Source organism: Bidens hawaiensis, unplaced genomic scaffold, assembly GCF_021521415.1.
Source record: "Bidens hawaiensis isolate Kalapana, Puna unplaced genomic scaffold, B.hawaiensis_p1.1 tig00026143_1, whole genome shotgun sequence".
Classification (NCBI taxonomy): Eukaryota; Viridiplantae; Streptophyta; class Magnoliopsida; order Asterales; family Asteraceae; genus Bidens; species Bidens hawaiensis.
The window spans coordinates 123,784-143,218 of record NW_027494201.1 but is presented as its reverse complement, the minus strand read 5'-3'; the positions used below and the strand labels follow the sequence as shown (position 1 = coordinate 143,218).

General features: G+C 37.2%; 2 protein-coding genes across 2 annotated transcripts; one reads left to right on the top strand and one right to left on the bottom strand.

The window, feature by feature from the left end:
• Window positions 1-489: 489 nt before the first annotated feature.
• On the top strand, window positions 490-6,818 carry LOC143572885 (acetyl-coenzyme A carboxylase carboxyl transferase subunit alpha, chloroplastic-like). The gene is made up of 11 exons (XM_077057922.1): window positions 490-633; window positions 2,127-2,492; window positions 2,580-2,654; window positions 3,366-3,473; window positions 3,555-3,715; window positions 3,822-3,936; window positions 4,028-4,182; window positions 4,763-4,814; window positions 4,900-4,968; window positions 5,385-5,462; window positions 5,561-6,818. The coding sequence occupies exons 2-11, from the start codon at window positions 2,148-2,150 to the stop codon at window positions 6,647-6,649; spliced, it is 2,247 nt and encodes a 748-aa protein (XP_076914037.1). The 5' UTR covers window positions 490-633; window positions 2,127-2,147; the 3' UTR covers window positions 6,650-6,818.
• A 432-nt stretch (window positions 6,819-7,250) lies between these two features.
• Window positions 7,251-12,586, bottom strand: LOC143572884 (putative anion transporter 3, chloroplastic). Its single transcript, XM_077057921.1, has 8 exons — window positions 11,941-12,586; window positions 10,333-10,559; window positions 9,389-9,740; window positions 8,986-9,030; window positions 8,661-8,807; window positions 8,301-8,438; window positions 7,565-7,598; window positions 7,251-7,459 (listed from the first exon to the last, which is right to left on the bottom strand). The coding sequence occupies exons 1-8, from the start codon at window positions 12,370-12,372 to the stop codon at window positions 7,290-7,292; spliced, it is 1,545 nt and encodes a 514-aa protein (XP_076914036.1). The 5' UTR covers window positions 12,373-12,586; the 3' UTR covers window positions 7,251-7,289.
• Between the last annotated feature and the right edge of the window lie 6,849 nt (window positions 12,587-19,435).

The window sequence follows — 19,435 nt, the reverse complement described above, 5'->3', positions numbered from 1 at the left end:
CAAATTAACAAAACTACATTATATTCTACCCTACTTACGTAACTAATTGTCTAGTCTTACGCGAATAGACAAATCGACAATATTTTTGTTTTAAAGTTTTCCTTGTTAAATGACATAGTACGCTTCATTTCAACATCAAAAACATTTCTCGACCTTCTTGGGTTTCCTTCTTTAAACCAATTAACCGTACAATTTTCGAAAAGCGACACAAGAAAAAAAAAGTCATGGATTCCTCCCCGAATGTGAGTTTTTCATCAGTAGCTACCCGACCAGATTAAACCTGACGTGTCAATCTCGGGTGTACACGTTAAGCTTAATCAAGTATCGGTAACTTACCGTGTATTTATTTAATAAAAGAAAAAGTTATATTAAAATCCAAATTAGTTGAATGGATTTGACAAGTGTAACGGAGCACCAAACATTTGTAAACATGGTCGAACCATGGCTCGTTGTTCAGCTGCCATCATATTCATAGCTGGCTGTCTTAAATCCCATAAGAATTAACGAACATAAACAAACCACAGACGATCATCTCTATGCTCCTTTCTTGCTTCATAAATCACTCATTTTCTCTCTTTATTCACAAAACCCATTTTCCCAATTTCTTCAATTTCCAATCTTTATATTATAGAGGTAAGTAAATTCATCTGGGTTTACTTCAATTTTCACTTTCTTGATTTCTTCAACTCTTAATCGATGAATGCGTGATGGGTTTTCATTGATTACGTAATCTTGTTTATTATCAAGCTGATAATGACATTTGGTACTATAGTGCTCATGTTTATGCTGTTTGATTTGTTAGAAATTGAACACAGATGCAAAAAGTTTGGATTTTTGAAGCTTGTTTATTATGTTACTTTTATTTCTTATGGCCTTTTTCATTTGCGTTAAAAGAGTTAGTGTTTTGAATATGATTGAACCTGAACATGGCACCAGGATTGTAAACGAACCGGATGTTCAGTGAACCATTTGGTGGAAAATTCGTTTATGTAGCTTGTTTAATGAACGGGCATGAACAAAAACTTTTGTACATTTGGTAAAATGAACGAACATGAACACATGTCTTGTGGCTTGTGCATTTCTTTTTATGCCTTGCGTATTGTTGTTCCGGTTTATTGCTAATTGGTTTTAGCTTAGTTATATTCGTTCGTTAAAGTTTGTGTAGAGTCATTTATACTGCTAAAGAACAAACATAAACGGACACGAACAACAAACCTCATTCGTTTGACTGTGCGATGGTTTGTTCGGTTAAAGTTAAATGCACGAACAAGATCATGCTTTGTTCGATTCGTTTACATGCCTACACAACACATATTGGTAGGTTGACACAAAAACACGCTGTTTAACCCGAACTTTTTTTTAATTTATTTTTATTTTTTGCATATTAAGAGTTTAAGACTATAAATTACTATTTTGCAACAAAAAAAATGGAGACTTATATGAAAATTTATATGTTAATAATAAGTATTATGCAAACTTCTATTTTAACTTTTAAAGTTTGACATAAAACACTCTCAGTTTATATCTAACATAAAACACAAATTTCTACTAACAGAGGTAGTTTGGTGAATTTTATGGGAACATATAAATCTAGGATTTTGTGTAGGGGTGCTAAACGGGTCGTGTTTGTGGTTTGGCGGGTCCGACACGAAATGAACCCGAAAATTGATCCGAACTCAAAAATCGTGTCAGACACGTGAACACGAACATGACATGCATATTCGCGGGTTGACATGAACATGGCCCGTTTTGACTGGAAAGTTATTTTTATACTGTTTTCACATACTAATACTTTTAACTTACATTTTTACAACAAAAAAACTACAAATTATATAAGTCAATTACATTTTAATTATAAAATTTTACGTCAATTTCCATTTATTTTAATTTTGGCATAAGACACCCAATCAATTTAATTTATTACATAAAAACATTTAAAATGAAAACGGGTTAAATGGGTCAACCCGTGAAACCCCCGGTTTTGACACGAACACGTCCCGTTTAGCTAAACGAGTTTGTGGGTTCGACCCAAAACTGACCCAAATCCGAACCCCTAATTTGGTGGGAGGTCAACAAAAATGCTGACTTTTACTAATCTATTTTTATTTTCTTTTCTTGTTGATTAGGGCAAGATTTTGAATCTTGAAATGGCTTCAGTATCTCAATCTACAGTTACATTTCAGGGGAGTTTGTCGTCTGCCACATCAGCTTCTGATCTTCTTCGAAGCTCAATTAACGGTGTTAACGGTGCACCGTTAAAAACATTAGGAAGAGGGAATGTGGGTCCCACCAGGAGAACAGGGTTAAACATAATTGCAAAAGTAAGAAAAGTGAAAAGACACGAGTACCCCTGGCCTCAAGATCCGGAGCCGAATGTTAAGGGTGGAGTTCTTAGTCATCTTTCACCGTTTAAGCCTTTGAAGGAAAAACCGAAGCCCGTTACTTTGGAATTTGAGAAACCACTTATGGACTTGCAGAAGAAAATTATTGATGTAATGATTTTTAAATGTTTTAATGTGATCAGTTTGAAGTGTGACATGTTGAAGATGGTTTAAAAATCTTGCTTTTGATGTTTTCAGGTGCAAAAGATGGCTAATGAAACTGGTCTGGATTTCAGTGATCAAATAATCTCTTTGGAGAACAAATATCAGCAGGTGAAATGACCTAATTACCCTTTCATTAAACCTATTTTGAGGGAATTATAGACCCTTTTGTTAAATATAAGTATTTATTTTTGGAAGACAACTAGATAAAGAATATTTTGTTATTGAAGTAAGATATAAGATTATATGCTCGTAAACGAACCGTTATTCTTTCGTTTAACTTTAACCGAACAAATGATCTGACTCGAACAGTTAAACGAACGAAGTCTTCTTGTTCATACTCTTTCGTTTAGAAAGTGAACGTGTTTGTTTATGGTCCGTCTGTGAACAATATAAACGACGAACACATCTGAACATAGAAGAATGAACGTAACTGAACTAAACTTAATTAATTGTAAATGTGAACAACAATGTGTTGGGCTTAAAAAGTTATTATAACTAGACTATATTGTAATGGACCTAAAAAATATAATTGAATATATTAACGAACGCAAATGAATGAACTTAAACAAACGTAAACTAATGAACATAAATGAACGGACGTAAACGTTTATAAATGAATGAACATAACGTTCACGAACATAAATGAACGAACAAACATGTGTTCATGTCCGTTCGTTCGCTTATTATATAAAGGAACATAAACGAAAATCCTGCCGAACAGTTCACTGAATGTTTAGTTTGTTTACAAGCCTATATAAGGATCATATACTTTTTTGTCAGTCTATCATTTATTCTAACTTTTATGTGTTTAATTTGCAGGCTCTTAGAGATCTATATACACATTTGACTCCAATACAACGAGTCCATATTGCACGGCACCCAAACAGACCAACTTTTCTTGATCATGTCTTTAACATTACCGATAAGGTAACGTTTTGAAAAAACGATGTTAAAACCTTAAATAACTTTGCATGACAGAATACCCTCTAAGTATTATGATATTTACAGTTTGTTGAGCTTCATGGTGACCGAGCCGGATATGATGATCCTGCAGTAGTGACGGGTATTGGAACAATTGATGGAAGGCGGTTCATGTTTATGGGCCATCAAAAGGGTAGAAATACCAAAGAGAATATTCAAAGAAACTTTGGAATGCCCACGCCACACGGGTAAGATATTTAATATTATTAAATAGCACATAACCAGTTTGAAATGTGCATGCATCCCAAAATCATAATATTGTGTTGACCTTAAATGTTAATATGTTTCTTGTAGGTACCGTAAGGCGCTTCGAATGATGTACTATGCAGATCACCACGGGTTCCCTATTGTCACATTTATTGACACTCCAGGGGCATTTGCTGACCTTAAATCAGAAGAATTAGGTCAAGTATGTACAAACCACATGTAACTATTTTTATAATTGTTATTAATTTATTGCTGCTGTTAAGCATCTTAGTGGTTAATTCATTTGCATGCAGGGTGAAGCGATTGCACACAATTTAAGGACTATGTTCGGTCTTAAGGTGCCGATTGTTTCAGTTGTGATGGGTGAAGGTGGCTCTGGTGGTGCTTTGGCCATTGGATGTGCTAATAAGTTGCTAATGCTTGAAAATGCAGTTTTTTATGTCGCAAGGTGACTGAAGTTTTTAACTTTTTATAAAAGTTGAGGTTTTTTTGTTGTTGAACTGTTGATGTCATGCGGATTATCTTTATTCTTTCTTGAATTGTAGAGTCAATTTGGATACCATGTATTCCCAAAAGGTCTAATTGGTCAACCTATTTACAAATACAGTTATAAGCCTGCGAGTGAAACGTGAGAGTGATGTAAATGAACCAAGCCATGATATTTTATGAAATTTGGTCGGTTCTTTTGGCAATGTTTCTAATTATAGCCAATAAAAGAGTTAACTTAAAATATAGCTTCTTTTAGTGGAAAGTTGTAACAACTTTTCAAATCTTAAGTTATAGGACACAACTACAGGCTGACCTATAGCTAACAGACACAAACTGTAATTCACTCAATGTCTAATTGGTTGTCTTTTTAATAGTACTTAAAATTTATGTTACCGCCATTTTAGCCTTTAAAATCAAGATAATCTTTATTAAAGAAGGAAGCTTTTGTAAAGATAATAGTGTCATTTCTTAATTGTCTTTTTAAACTTTTGTTACTTGTAATTTATTTTCTTTAACATTTTTTTTCTATGGTATTATAGCCCAGAAGCATGTGCAGCTATTCTGTGGAAGACTGCAAAGGCCTCTCCAAAGGTGGTGAAACGATTATTTTTTGTTATTATTTATATATATTATTAAATGATTGAAAGTTATATCGTCTTTTCCCATTTACTTATAGGCAGCTGAGAAGCTCAAGATCACAGCTAACGAGCTTTGCAAGCTACAAATTGCTGATGGGATCATCCCTGTAAGATTCTTATTTTTTTTCATTGATTCGGATATATACATTATTATCGTGAACTATTAATATTATATTTGAACCAAATAAAAGGAAGAATAAATTAAGTATTAATATGATAATTTATGAATTAGTTAATTAGGAATTTTGACTTTTGAGTAAAGAAGAATTTGATACATTTTAATTTATTTTTAAATATATAGTTAATAACTATGTTCTTTCAGTAAATTTCATAAATACGTGACTATTAAGGATCCAAATCAAATGATTAAAATCAAACGTCCCATTTACTTATGAACGTGTAGATTAGGTTGTGTTTTATCTCTATCGGTTATTTCGGTTTGGTTACGTTGGTTATCCCGGTTATGGTCCGGTTATTTCAGTTTCGTGCACACCCCTAACAATCTTTTAAACCATTATTTCAGGAACCACTTGGCGGTGCACATGCGGATCCACAATGGACCTCGATGCAAATAAAAAATGCAATTCTTGAATCAATGGATGTGAGAATATTAACTTGGTTTTGTAATTAAATAAAGCCCTTATATTATGGTTATTATTATAGTTATTATTATAATTATATATGTTTTTAATTATACAGGAGCTTGAAAAGATGGGAACAGAAGAATTATTAAAACACAGAATGCTCAAATTCCGCAAGATTGGCGGATTCCAAGAAGGACTACCTGTTGACCGAGAAAAAAAAGTCAACATGAAACGAAAAGAAGAACCAAGACCCGGGCTTATTTCAGACAAAGTGCTACAGGATGAAGTTAATAAACTCAAAGAACAAATCTTGAAAGCAAAAGAAACATCTTCAGCAAAAATGGATCCAAACGGTTTAATTGGAAAATTGCAACGAGAAATCACTCATGAATTTGTAGTGGCAGCTAAAGCATTAGGAATTGAAGAAAAATTGAATAAGATGCGTGAAGAATTTGAAAAATCCGGGAAGAAAGAGTTAACTTCTGTTGAAATCGAGCATATTGAAAATTTGAAGAACGAGTTAAATGGTAATGTAGAAAAGGCTCCTAATTTTGCAAGGTTGAAGTATAAGGTAAACTTGTTAAACGAAGTAACCAAAGCGAAAACCTTTGCTGAAAATTACAAAAAGACACTTCCTTTAAAGGTGAAAGTCAACGAGAAGTTCAAAGAGGTTTTGAACAAGTCAACCCTAAAGCAAAAGATTGATTCTATAAAGGATGAAATCGACAAATCTGGGATGTCTTCCATTGAAGAGTTTGATCAAGAACTTAAAGAGAAGGTTCTAGAAGTTACAGAACAAGTTGAATCCGAATTCATAAACGCCCTCGAGTCTTCGGGCGTTTATGTTGCTTCAAAAGTTGGTCAAACTACAATGTCGGAAATTAAGGCTCAGGTGGATGAACTTAATGCAGAAATCAATCAGATAATTCAAGATGTGATCGAATCAACACCGGATTTGATGGGCAAAGTTGCGATTTTAAAGTTGGAGATGGCAAAAGACAAAAATGCCCCTAGTAAGGAATCAAAGGAAAAGATTAAAGGTTTACAACTGCAGATTAAACAAAGTGTTGCTGATATTATGAGTTCTGCAGCGGTTAAAGAGAAATATGAACAATTGCAGGCTGAACTTTCTGAGCTTTCGGGTGGATCGAATGGAACGAATGGAAGTTTGATTAAAGAACCGAGTTTTTCGTACCCCTTTTGATTTTGAGGTTGACTTTGACTTTAGAGGTCAAAATTGTTGTTAATTTTTAAGTTTAAATTTGGTGTCTTTTTTTTTTAAAAAAACAAATTAATAGGGGAAGAACTTGTTATAAACAGCATAACACTTTTGTTTCATTTTTGTTTTGAGGAATGTACTTAGGGGTTGTTTGGATTTGTATTGGGATTATCTGATTATTAGACTCAAACTTTGTAATATAATAATAATTTTTTGATAAGGAAAATGGTACTGATAATATGTATAATTTTATTTAGGTGGTATAATGGTACTGATTACTGAAATATGGTACCTATATGTGGTATAATGGTGGTTGTAGTTAAATATTCTTAAGGTTCTATTATAAAATGTTAAGCATATAGTCAGAAATAATAAAAAATCTTCTATGTGTAAAGATCAGAAATAATTTTACAAAACAATACAAAAATCGAACATATATAGTCTTTCCCATTCCATATATTATAAAAGGCTCCAACCTTGATCTTAACACAGTTTATACACAAAAGAATCACTAAACTTGACCTCCCTCCCTCCCTATCAATATCAATATCAATAAATACAATTGTTGCAAAACAACAAATTTTTTAATCATTTTGATCTTTTTCTTTATCCTTTTCTAGTATAACTAAAAGACTCGTTCACCCGTCGCAAAAATGTTCCAAAATATAGCTGTGACGAAATACAGGCCCGCTGTAACGGTTAAGAAAGCTTGAAATGATCCCAGCCATTGAACAAAGTAGCCTGTCCCTATTGTGCTTATTATTGCAGCCAATGTTCCAGCAGAGTTTGAAATTCCTGTTTTTTCGCAATATTTTGAAAGATAATATCAATTTCTGAAATACTTGTATGCAACACACACACACACACATGCATGCAATATAATATTTTGAAAATACATACCGTGAAGAAATCCTGCGTATTGCGGTGCAATATCCTAGTAGAATAAGTAAAAAGAAGGAAGAAATAAGTTTCAGAAAGATGCGAATACATAAACACACGTATATATAACATTTTGAAAATACATATTGAAGCAAAACTATTGGTAATGGTTTGGTTTAGTTTCAAGTTTCAACAGTTCAGTCTCGATTTTGATGATTCGTTACTTATGGTTTGACTCACAGTTTGACCTAAAAACCAGACCGTGAACACCCTTAATTAGTGTCATTCTAGTAAAAAAAAGCATCACTTGTAAAAATTGTGGGTTTGGGCAAGAAGTGTCAAGTATTTGATATTCAAAAGCGAAATATCTTTCGAATAAAGAAAAGAGTAAACTATGATTTCAGTCCATGTGGTTCGTGAAATAACCATTTTAGTCCAATAGTTACCTTTTTTTTCTTTTTTTAGAAAAACCCTAATACCCTTCTCCGATCAAAATACATGGTGTTAAACGCGTGGAGTTGATAGAAACTAGAGCGAAACTAACGAACCAAGAAAGCCAAACAATAAAATATTGGACTAAAATGATTATTTTTAATAAAACACATGACAAAAGACCCTTCTTCTGAAAAGGGTCCAATTTTGACTTACGAAGGAAACGGTTTGACATTTAAAGGTCATTGACTTTACTTTGAAATACAGTAGTGAAAAGATAATGATAATAAAAAAAAGGTAAATATTAAAGGGAGATTATTCTTACTTGCATATTTAACAGGAATCCAGCTTGACTGAAAGAGCTCAAGCTAAGTGCAACTGTGATGAACACGGATGCAACCGTTGCTGATGTGGCATAATTTAAGCAAAGAAGAGCCAATCCAGGTCCAATGAAACCAATTGACTGCAAAATCCAGTTAGTCAATAATTATGTCAGATAATGAGAATTGTAATAATCAGATGTTTGGAGTGTGAAAAATTCTGATTATTTTACATGTTTGACTAATATTTGATTATCTTAAGTCATTAGCCAAAATAATAGTCTGATCATTTTACCCTCTTGGAAGCAATTTTCTAGTCCAAAATAAAATAATTAAATTGGTGTATATGAATAAATGAAAATTACCTGCATGACTTTTCTGACAAAAGTCAACGAGTAGCCTGCTTTTAATAAATAATCAGAAGCAGCACCTGCAACATACCCTGAGAAAGCCATTGTTCCCCATGGGACTGCACTGAACCAAGCTGCTTGCTTCAAGTTTACATTAAACACCTATTTATCACACACGCACAAAAAGTTGATATAGAATGTTCATAAACTAATATAATAACTAAGTTCAAATCAAGAGCAAAAAATGTGTTTTGAGTCCCGCCCATTCTGAAGGCATTACACATTATGAAATGTAGCTCAAGAATAAATAAAATAAAATACTAAAGGAATCAACACTTACAGTTTTAAAATAAATAGGCATCCATGAGAGGAGAACAAAGTATCCCTGAAAATATATGAAAATGCATCATAAATATTTGAAGCAATAAGAATAAACAAAATCATGATAAACAAATAAGATTAATTTAATATATATAAGTTCAACATTTCATGATATCATTATTACCCTGTCAGAACACTAAGATTACCATTTTTACCCTTTCAAAACACTAAAGATATCATTTGCACCATTTCAAAACACTATATATACCATTTTACTGTAAATGATTTCAGTGTATTTACCACGGAACACATAGATATGATATTTTAGTATTTTAAAACGATAAATACGATATTATGAAATGTGGAGCCTTTAGATGAATATATAAGAAGTTACCCCATTAAAATAATAATAATAAACTCACCCAATTGTTAGTAACATTAGCAAAAATGATGGCCCACGTGGGCATTTTCGATAACAATAAGCGTAATGGCGGGAGTTCTCCTTTATTTAGAGGAGGAGCATTTGACTTCCCCTCTTGAATTAACCTCAATTCCGAGTTGCTTATTGAATTACTTTCTTGCGGGTCATTTGTGACCCGAACGGTCCACGTTGTTAGCCATAGAAGCCCGAGAGACGAGAAAAGATAAAACGGGCCAGAAAGCCCAATTGATGACATCATTATAGGTGTTAGTATCAGTCCCACAACATTACCAAGGTGAAATCCACCCATAGATAAACCAACCGCTGTAGCTCGCTCATTACATGGAAACCACCTAAAATAATTTAAATAAAGATATTTAGGTAATCATTTCTTACTCAATAATAATATTTGAAAAGTTATATAGTTTTCAATAATACGTTTTATTAATTCTTTATTAAAAAGACCAAAATTCTCTCATGTGCAGGGCACATGACTAGTTTTTTTATAACGCCCGTCAGTGCAAAGGACGAAACGCGTTAACATGGAGTAGTGTAATTACTTTAAATAAAATAATCTATGAGGTTTTATGCAATTTAAAGTACAATTTCACCTTCAGCTAGTTGGACTTATTTAACTTGTTTCTTTTGAACTTTATTTATTTATTTATTTTCATAACTTCACCCTTAGGATAAAAATATGGAGTAGTGTTTTGTAGTAATAAAACATTAAAAAAAGTTTTTGTCATAATATCTTGGATCTTCTACTGGCTTCCTGTCTTTAGAAATAATATTATTTCTTTGTTTACCAAAACGTCACTTTCATGGATAGTGACATTATTAAATAAAAAGAAATGCTTGCGAAACAACTTAAGCTAAAATTGATAAATGATCACTGACAGGAGGGGGAGTGGATGAAAGTAGTAAGCAACAAAGAATAATATTTACCTCGATAAAATGATGTTCATTGAAGGCATAGCAACACCTTCAGCAAGACCAAAGAAGGCACGTACAGCTAAAAGGGCTATCGTCGAATGATTTGCAGCCCATGGAGTAATAAGTGTGGCTAAAGACCACAAGAATACACCCCAACCTATCACTCGTTTCCCGCCATATTTGTCGACTAATGCTCCACCAATTACGGATGAAAAAATGTATCCCCATAGAAAAGACGACTACCATAAAACAATTACATAAATGTTGGTTAGTTTTGGATGCTTAAAAATTAAGTAAAACTTGCATGAAACAGTTTTACTATAACTATTGATATTTGTGGGGCTATTTATCTCCTTCTATCTTTAATGAGGCGTCAACACGTTATAGGTTAAATTAGTCGTACTTTCATATTCATTTGAGTTTCGTCATCCGGCTGTATTTTTGGACAAAAAATGGTACATATGAAACAAATACATACTTGAAGGGACAGGGGACTACAGAGTAGTTTTTTATATTTGGAAAACAGAATTGTATTTGTTGATATAATAATGTAAGTAATGAAATAATATATACAACCTTGACCTTTCAAGATTTTCATATACAACAAAAAGTAAGGGTAGGTAAAGAGGCACTATGAGTCCTTAAAAAGTATACATATATATAAAGTATTGGTGATGTCATGAAAACTTGATTTCAACTTGCAATCCTTCTTTTTCATATTCAACTAAGCATGGATGCTAATGAGTTTTGTTTTCAAATTTATACAACTACAATTATATTTTGATTTGAAATATTTATGATGGGATTAATATTAAGTTTCAAAAACTAAATATTAAGTTTCAAAAACTAATCTTAGTCATTTGACTAGCAAACAAACTTTTATCAATGCAATATTTATTTTACTAGGATTAATGGACCCATATATATCAGATCTTGGCATATTCCTCAAGTGGATGCAGCAACCTTTTCAAGTCCCAACAACCACAAAATATTGAATCTTAGTCTCACCATAAAATTGGCCAGACAATTCACCAAGCATATTGCCAATATTTTTTATCAAAAAAAGTTAAAATTTGTGGGTAGATTCCAACTCATCAACTAGGACCCAAATTCACATGTTCAGTCTTATTAATATAAGGAATCTATACCAAGGGACAACCTAAAATGTAAAGCCTAACACAAGGGTATTAATCCCAAATTCCGATGCATGATGCGCAATGCGGGAAGTACATGCATCACGTAGCAAGACGTTCATTATTAAAAATAAGCATCAAAAATATATTTATGAATACTATTTTAACTTAATAACTTGAGATATTTTTGTCATCTCCAGTCATTATTCTGCACAAGATGCCGCACCATGCATAAGATCGCATCGGATGCGATCTCATCACCGTGCATCTTAAAGTTAAAACCAAGTCAGTAAGTCAATATCATTGCTTATAATTTAAAACAAATCATCAAGTACACTTAGATTTGAAAGATTATGCAACTTTATAACACAAATCACCTATCAGCACAAGCTGCGATTTACCTGATCTCGTTAGTTTAACCTTACCATAACAACTCAACAAGTCAAAGCTAATAATAAAAAAAGATTATTAATATTAATATTATTACCTGTACTATGCCCAAAAAAGAACTGCTCCATCCATGTTTAGCAGCAAGAGGAACAATAGCCACAGACATGACAACTCTATCAGCATTACACAAACACATGACACAAGCCATCAAAGCCACCACCTTTAATCTTTCCGGCAAAGCAAAATTACCCTCATGCCCTCGTCTCCCCAGTAGCCCTCTCTCTATACCCTCCGCCGTACACGTCACCACCAATCCACCATCCCTTCTTCTTCCACCGCCACCCACCACCGCCTCTCTGTTCTTCACGCCAACCGAAGACAAATTCAAATCACCCCATTTCCGGTCAGAATTAGACCCGAACCCGAAAAGGGTTTTCCTAAAACGGGTCGAATTCAAATGGGTATCCGTCGGATTTGAAGATCGTCCACTCAATACGGCGGATTTAAAACCCACGGCAGCGGCTGCCATGGCGGAAGCTGTGAAATTGATCAAATTGATTGATTAGTTAATTTAATTTGTGTTGCAATGATCAAATGCAGCTACTAAATTGTTAAATGTGATTGCGGCCATTTATGGAGGAAGGAGTTTGAATGGGGTTGGTGAATGGTGGTGGTGGCATAAAATAGGAGTTTGGAAGTGGAGGGTATTTTGGTCATTTTGGTGGAGTTCACATCTGTATCCAACACGACTCCGACGTGGCGAGAAGTAGCCGTCGAGTGGTACCAAACCAAACTCTCCCAAGCCAACTACTCCCGGTGGTTACCGGTTATAGCCGGTAATTATGGGTAGGTGCAACCGGATGCATATTCATACACACCAAGAATAATAATAATAAATAATAATAATAATAATAATAATTATTATTATTATTTTGAAATTAGAAATGTCAACAATGAGGTTTGAATGGAAATAAAAAACGAGCTTCTTAGATATTGCAACGAACACGCTTATTTGCCAACTATTAAATTAAATATATACTATTTAATAACCTATAGATTTGTTGTATGATTAATTATTGAACGATTTTAATGTTTGAAAGTTAGTTGCCAATAAGTTGGGGTTTGGATAGCATTTTCCTTTCTTAAATATAGAAATAAAACAATTTTTATTACCTAATATACTCATTTCAAAGCAAATACATCTATTACCTAATATACTTCTAATTACATATCCTCAAGTTGGGTTTTATGAAATCAAGAAAAAATTAAGAATCTTTTATTTGGATAAGAAACTATGGTTTTAGCTGTTTAAGATGACGTTATTATTAGTGATTAAAGGAAATAACTAAATACAAATTTTTATTTACATAAAAATCTTTTAACCAGATTAGTAAACAAGAAACCAATCCACCTGCCACATCAGCTGCTCAGGCCCACATTGGTGAATTTGATCCACTTCAACCCACACAGATTGGTGAAGCATTACAAGCCATGAACATTAACAATGACGAAGCACCGTGGTTCATGGATTCGGGTGCATTGGACCATCTCACAAGTGACCAAGGTAAAATTACTAATCCTATGTATTCTTGCCCTATTGGCTCGATTTTTGTAGGTAATGGTGAACGCATGCCTGTCCTTGGATCAGGACACACCACCCTACCATACCAAAACCGACCCCTTCACCTAAAAAATGTCCTTTATACACCCAATATAATCAAAAACCTTATCTCGGTTCGTAAGTTTACTATTGATAATTATATATCTGTTGATTTTGACCCTTATGGTTTTTCTGTGAAGGAGTACCCGAGTGGGAAGATAATCTCTCGTCACAATAGTTCAAGTCGTCTTTACCCGCTCACCTACCCGATCACACCACCTGAAGAACCAGTTGCATTTGCTTCCATTTCACAAGACCCGTGGCATGATCGTTTGGGCCACCCCGGTCTTTCAGTTTTTGATTTTTTAGTTTCCAATAAAATTATTGCGTGTAATAAATGTGTGAAGACTACTGTTTGCAATTCTTGCCAATTGTCAAAGCACAAACATTTGCCATTTTCTAATTCTAATTCTAGTACTGTTTTACCTTTTGACATTGTTCATTGTGATTTGTGGACCTCACCCATTTTGAGCAAAACTGGTTATAAATACTATATGGTTCTTGTCGATGATTTCACACAATACACATGGGTATATCCTCTCAAATTTAAATCTGAAACATTCGTCAAGTTTGCAAATTTTCATACCTATATTAAAACTCAATTTAGCATTGTCATAAAATCTTTCCAATGCGATCTAGGTGGAGAATTTGACAATCACTCATTTAAATCTTTTGCAAATTCTAACGGATTACAATTTCGGTTTTCGTGTCCACAAACATCCCAACAAAACGGAAAATCGGAACGCATGATTCAACGCCTTAACGTGATCATGCTCACTCTCTTAACCCATGCCTCCCTACCACCGACATTTTGGGTCGAGGCGCTTCATACCGCTTGCTACTTACACAATATTTTACCCACAAAAGTTCTAAAATTTCAAACTCCCACAGCTGCAATATATCTCAAAAACCCATCTTATGAACATCTAAGGGTATTTGGCTGCGCATGTTATCCGAACATGTCATCAACTCGGCCACACAAACTTTCCACTCGTTCAACCCGATGTATTTTTTTGGGATACCCCTCCGAGTTTCGGGGATACCGATGCCTTGACATCTCCTCGGGTAAAGTATTGTTTTCTCGCCATGTCACTTTCGATGAATCAACATTTCCGTATGGTGATCAAAATTCCAAACAAACTCACAACTATACATTCCTTCAACCAGATCCATCTCCATTAATTTTCCAACCCAATCACATTAATATACAACCCACACCAAGCCTAAATATACCACCAGATCAACCATTCACCAGTTCACCTTCCAACATTCCACCAGCCCCCACCCACTCTTCAACCCATGACCAATCCACCAGACCTCCTAAGGTCCCACAACAAAATCATTCACAAACAATCCACCATCCCAACCAAACCCCAACCCACCAACTCAACTCATCACAAATTCAAACTGCACCTACCACTCAAACTTCTTCCGCTGCTACCCATTCCATATCTCAACCAAATACAACAAACACTGCACAACCTATCCATACTCACACCATGACCACTAGATCAAAATCTGGAATCACAAAACCACGCCTGCCACTAAACCTTAACATCCAAACTGAACCACCTCTCTCTCCTATACCCAAAACGCCAATCCAAGCCCTTAATGATCCAAACTTGCATGCAGCTATGAATGAGGAATATCGAGCTTTATTGGATAATGACACATGGGAATTAGTACCAAGACCCCCGGACACCAACTGAAGAGGTAGGTCCCAGCAGAGCCCAGTTGGACCCGCAAGACTCACCTTAAACAGGGACATCTGCGCAGAGACCAACTGGATCCGCAGGACCAACCATGCTCAGAGACGTGACGTCCTTACGCGCAGTACGCAAGCTGGTCCCGCAGGAAATGCCTCCCAATGGTGAAGGACTCCGCCTGTCCCCGCAGCCTCGGATACAAGCCATTAGGGAAGGCCACCCGCGCAGCATGGCTACACGCACAAGGCACTTAGCTCTCGATCACAGTGTCACCTGAAGGAATGAGCCAAGCCGGGAGCAATCCCGCACAGAGGCGGGAGGGGGAATACTCCCGCCCAAATAAGCCAGTCCGTATACTGAAGGATCTTTTACTGTACCTGACGAGGTATGGGCAAAAGATCTGATCAGAGATGCGACAGCTCACTGACAGCAGCATGGCAGACAGCACGCCACAGCACTGTGACCAACAGCCGCCGCCTACCCACCAACTCCTGCCATACCACGTGCCTAGCCTGTAGTTGGCAGAAGAGGAAGAGTGCACGACACGCCTGCTCTGTGTCAGCCGCTACCTATCCACCACTCACAGGCAGGGCACGTGCATAGGTTACAGTTGGTAGCGTGTTGGGCCGGCTAAACCCCTTGGAAACCTACCTTCGGCTATAAATACCACAAATGGTATGATCATCTCATCTTATCATATCTTATTACATTATCACCATATTATACCTGATATCTGCTCTAGCAATCTCTTAATATACTTTTATATTTAAAGAGCAATCTAGTCTGATTCTCACGCCGGAGGGTGGTCACAAGGAGGAACCCCCCCCTTCTCAGTGACGAGCTCACGGTGTCTGTTTTGCAGGTTATCAGAAGAACCATCTTCCAAGGGTCTAACCCCTCGTGGGAAACATCTCTCCAACCCCCAGGTTACCAGTAATCTGCCCGGGGTCCGGTTAGTGTTTCTTCATTGGCGCCATCCGTGCATAAAGCTAGAACTACAATTTTCTCCAGTTTTTTTCAAAACTTTATACAAAAGATGGTTAGAGAAATTCCGGTAACCACAACCCCAGCTATTGGGGGGAATACCGGCAACACAGTTTTTACAAACACTACTCCGGCTACCGAAGCCGGAGCAAGTGAAGTAAATTTTACGAACACTACCCCACTTACTAAAGCAGGGGCAAGTGCAGTAAATGACCGCCTACTGGGATCCACCGATACCCAGTTTGAAAAACGAAGACTCCCCCGCCAGACTCTCGACGAAGTCAAGGCATGGGCGGAGGCACGACAAAAGGAATTCCAGGCTGAGTTAAACGAACGCTTGCGTTCCGTGCAACAGGCCGACGAATTCGAATACTGGGAGGATGACTCGGAGGAATCCGACTCCGACGCGAACCCTCGTCACAAGGCAAAAGGGAAGCGTAAAGAAACGGAAACCCAACCGAAAAGGCATTTTGGACAAGCCTTCAAACCAAAAAGCATAGATGGAAGTCCACGAGACTTCTCTAAAACGTTCAGACCAAACGTTACAAATGCAGGAACGTCCAAATTTGCAAGGGACATTGCTGAAGCAATTGCCCCGAAGAGTGCTAAACAAATGCCTAACATAGGCACATATGACGGCCTATCTGATCCAGACGATCATTTGAACAGGTTCATAGCGGGGGCAACCGTTAGCAATTGGACGGAACCCACGTGGTGTTACATGTTCCAAATGACGCTGGTGGGGGCTGCTAGGGCTTGGTTTGATCGTTTACCGGTTAACCACATTTACGACTGGGCAGACTTCCAGCAGAAGTTTAGCCAACACTTCAGCCAGCAGCGAAAGTATACCGAGGAGCAATGGACAATCCTCAAATGCACACGGGAAGAAGATGAATCTCTGCCAAACTTCATCACTCGCTTCAACTCAAAGAAGTTAAGTTTGGGCAATATCAGCGAGGATCTTGTTCGCGCAGCCTTCATCCAGGGCGCGCAGGACCCAGAGCTTATCCGCACCCTAACGGGTAAAGATGGAATGCCATCCACATGGGATGGCATCATGACAGCAGCCAAACGCTATGCGGAAACGGAGAAGCAACTGGGTAGAGACCTTCCGCAGAGCACAAACCTTTACACCCAGAGGACGAGAGAGGACAACGTCCTCACCGCCCGATTGAACAAAAAACGGAAGCAAGGCATTTGGCAGTCAAGGGTAAACTTTGACACCTCATCCGGCTTACAGCACCGATTGGGTGAAAGGGATAATGTAAAGCCGCACCGGAACTCCAGATGGACGCCACTTACCAAAAGCGTCACTGACATATTTGCTACTGAAGAGCTCCCATGGCCAAAGCCTCCAGTAATCCGACATCGTCACGATGCTGATCGGAGCAAGTACTGTGACTATCACAGAACAAAAGGCCACAACACTGAAGAATGCATAGACGTAAAAGACATGGTCGAAACATTCGTCAGAGATGGGACGCTCGCGCACCTCGTGGCGAAATAAAAGCTAGGCAGGCGAGTGCGTATAGAACCCCAGCTGGGGAAAACACGAACCAATTCCAGCTTCAAAATCGAGACTACATGCTGCGTAAAGAACGAGATCCCGAACCAGGTGCGTATCGGCTCGATGGCACTCCCATCCCAACATGGAAGGGAGTTCAATTACACAGTTTGCATGTAATCAATTCCAATTTGTAAAGAGAAGGCCAAGAGCCACTTCTAATGGAAATGATTCTCTTTAAGAATATCGAAGCTGATGATTTTACATTTATACTTTTCTGGACACTAATATGCCGGTTTTCACCGCATAATTACGTGAAGTCATTGCATGGGAAGGCGGTCCTACCCGCACGAACCCAATAACGTGACAAACCTTCACGCAGGTCAGTTGAAGGGGAAAAAGTTCAGCACCCAAAAATGAAAGTGCCGGTCTATCCGCATGAATCATTAAGGAAACTGAATAATAACCTGTCAACAACCGCGCGTCGAACGGTTAAAACTATCCAACACTGGTGACGACACACATTACGTGAAGTCGTTGCGTGGGAAGGCGGTCTTACCCGCATGAACCCAATAACGTGGCAAACCTTCACGCAGGTCAGTTGAAGGAGTTCATCCCATTAAATGAAAGTGCCGGTCTATCCGCATGAATCATGAAAGGAAAATGAACACTAACCTATCGACAACCGCGAACGGTTCAAAACAAAATTCTTAAAAAGGTAAGAAAACCTACACGCAGGTCAGATAAGGGTAAAGTTTTGCCATCCTACTAAGTGCAAGTGACGGTTCTACCCGCACAATCACGAAAGAGGAAGCAAAACTTCACACCTATTATCAACCACGTTCAAAGGTTAACTTATCCTCATAAGAAAAACCTACACGCAGGTCAGGTATGGGTAAAGTTTTGCCATCCTACTAAGTGCAAGTGACGGGTATACCCGCACAATCACGAAAGAGGAAGCAAAACTTCACACCTATTATCAACCACGTTCAAAGGTTAACTTATCCTCAAAAGATGAGAAAAACCTACACGCAGGTCAGATAAGGGTAAAGTTTTGCCATCCTACTAAGTGCAAGTGACGGTTCTACCCGCACAATCACGAAAGAGGAAGCAAAACTTCACACCTATTATCAACCACGTTCAAAGGTTAACTTATCCTCATAAGAAAAACCTACACGCAGGTCAGGTATGGGTAAAGTTTTGCCATCCTACTAAGTGCAAGTGACGGGTCTACCCGCACAATCACGAAAGAGGAAGCAAAACTTTAACCCATCAACCACGTTCACAGGTTAACTTATTCTGAACACTTGGAAAATTGCTAATTTAAACTAAGTATGCAAGTCATAAGTTTATAAAGCAAGGAACCCAAAGAAGGAAATAACAATCTTATACGCAAAAAGATTAATATTTCAATGATATATTACAACAGTGGCCGGGTAACTACCCGCCTAAAAGAAATCTATACAAAGCTAAGTCTATCCTAGCGGTGGGAAGAGATCTTCAGGATCAGGCTTCAGGGCCACCTCCGCTTGGACCAGCACCGTCTGAGCGTGGCTGCCCAAGGAAAGCCTTAAGGATGTTTAGCCCATCATCAGCAGCAGCAGCTTCGTTCACCTTCTCCACCACTGGATGCGGGAAGGCAGCGTACTGGTTCACAGCTTGGTCATAAGCAGCTTCAGTATTAACATTGAATAAAGGGAAGTTGGAGGGCGGAAAGCCTCTCTCAGCAAACCCTAGA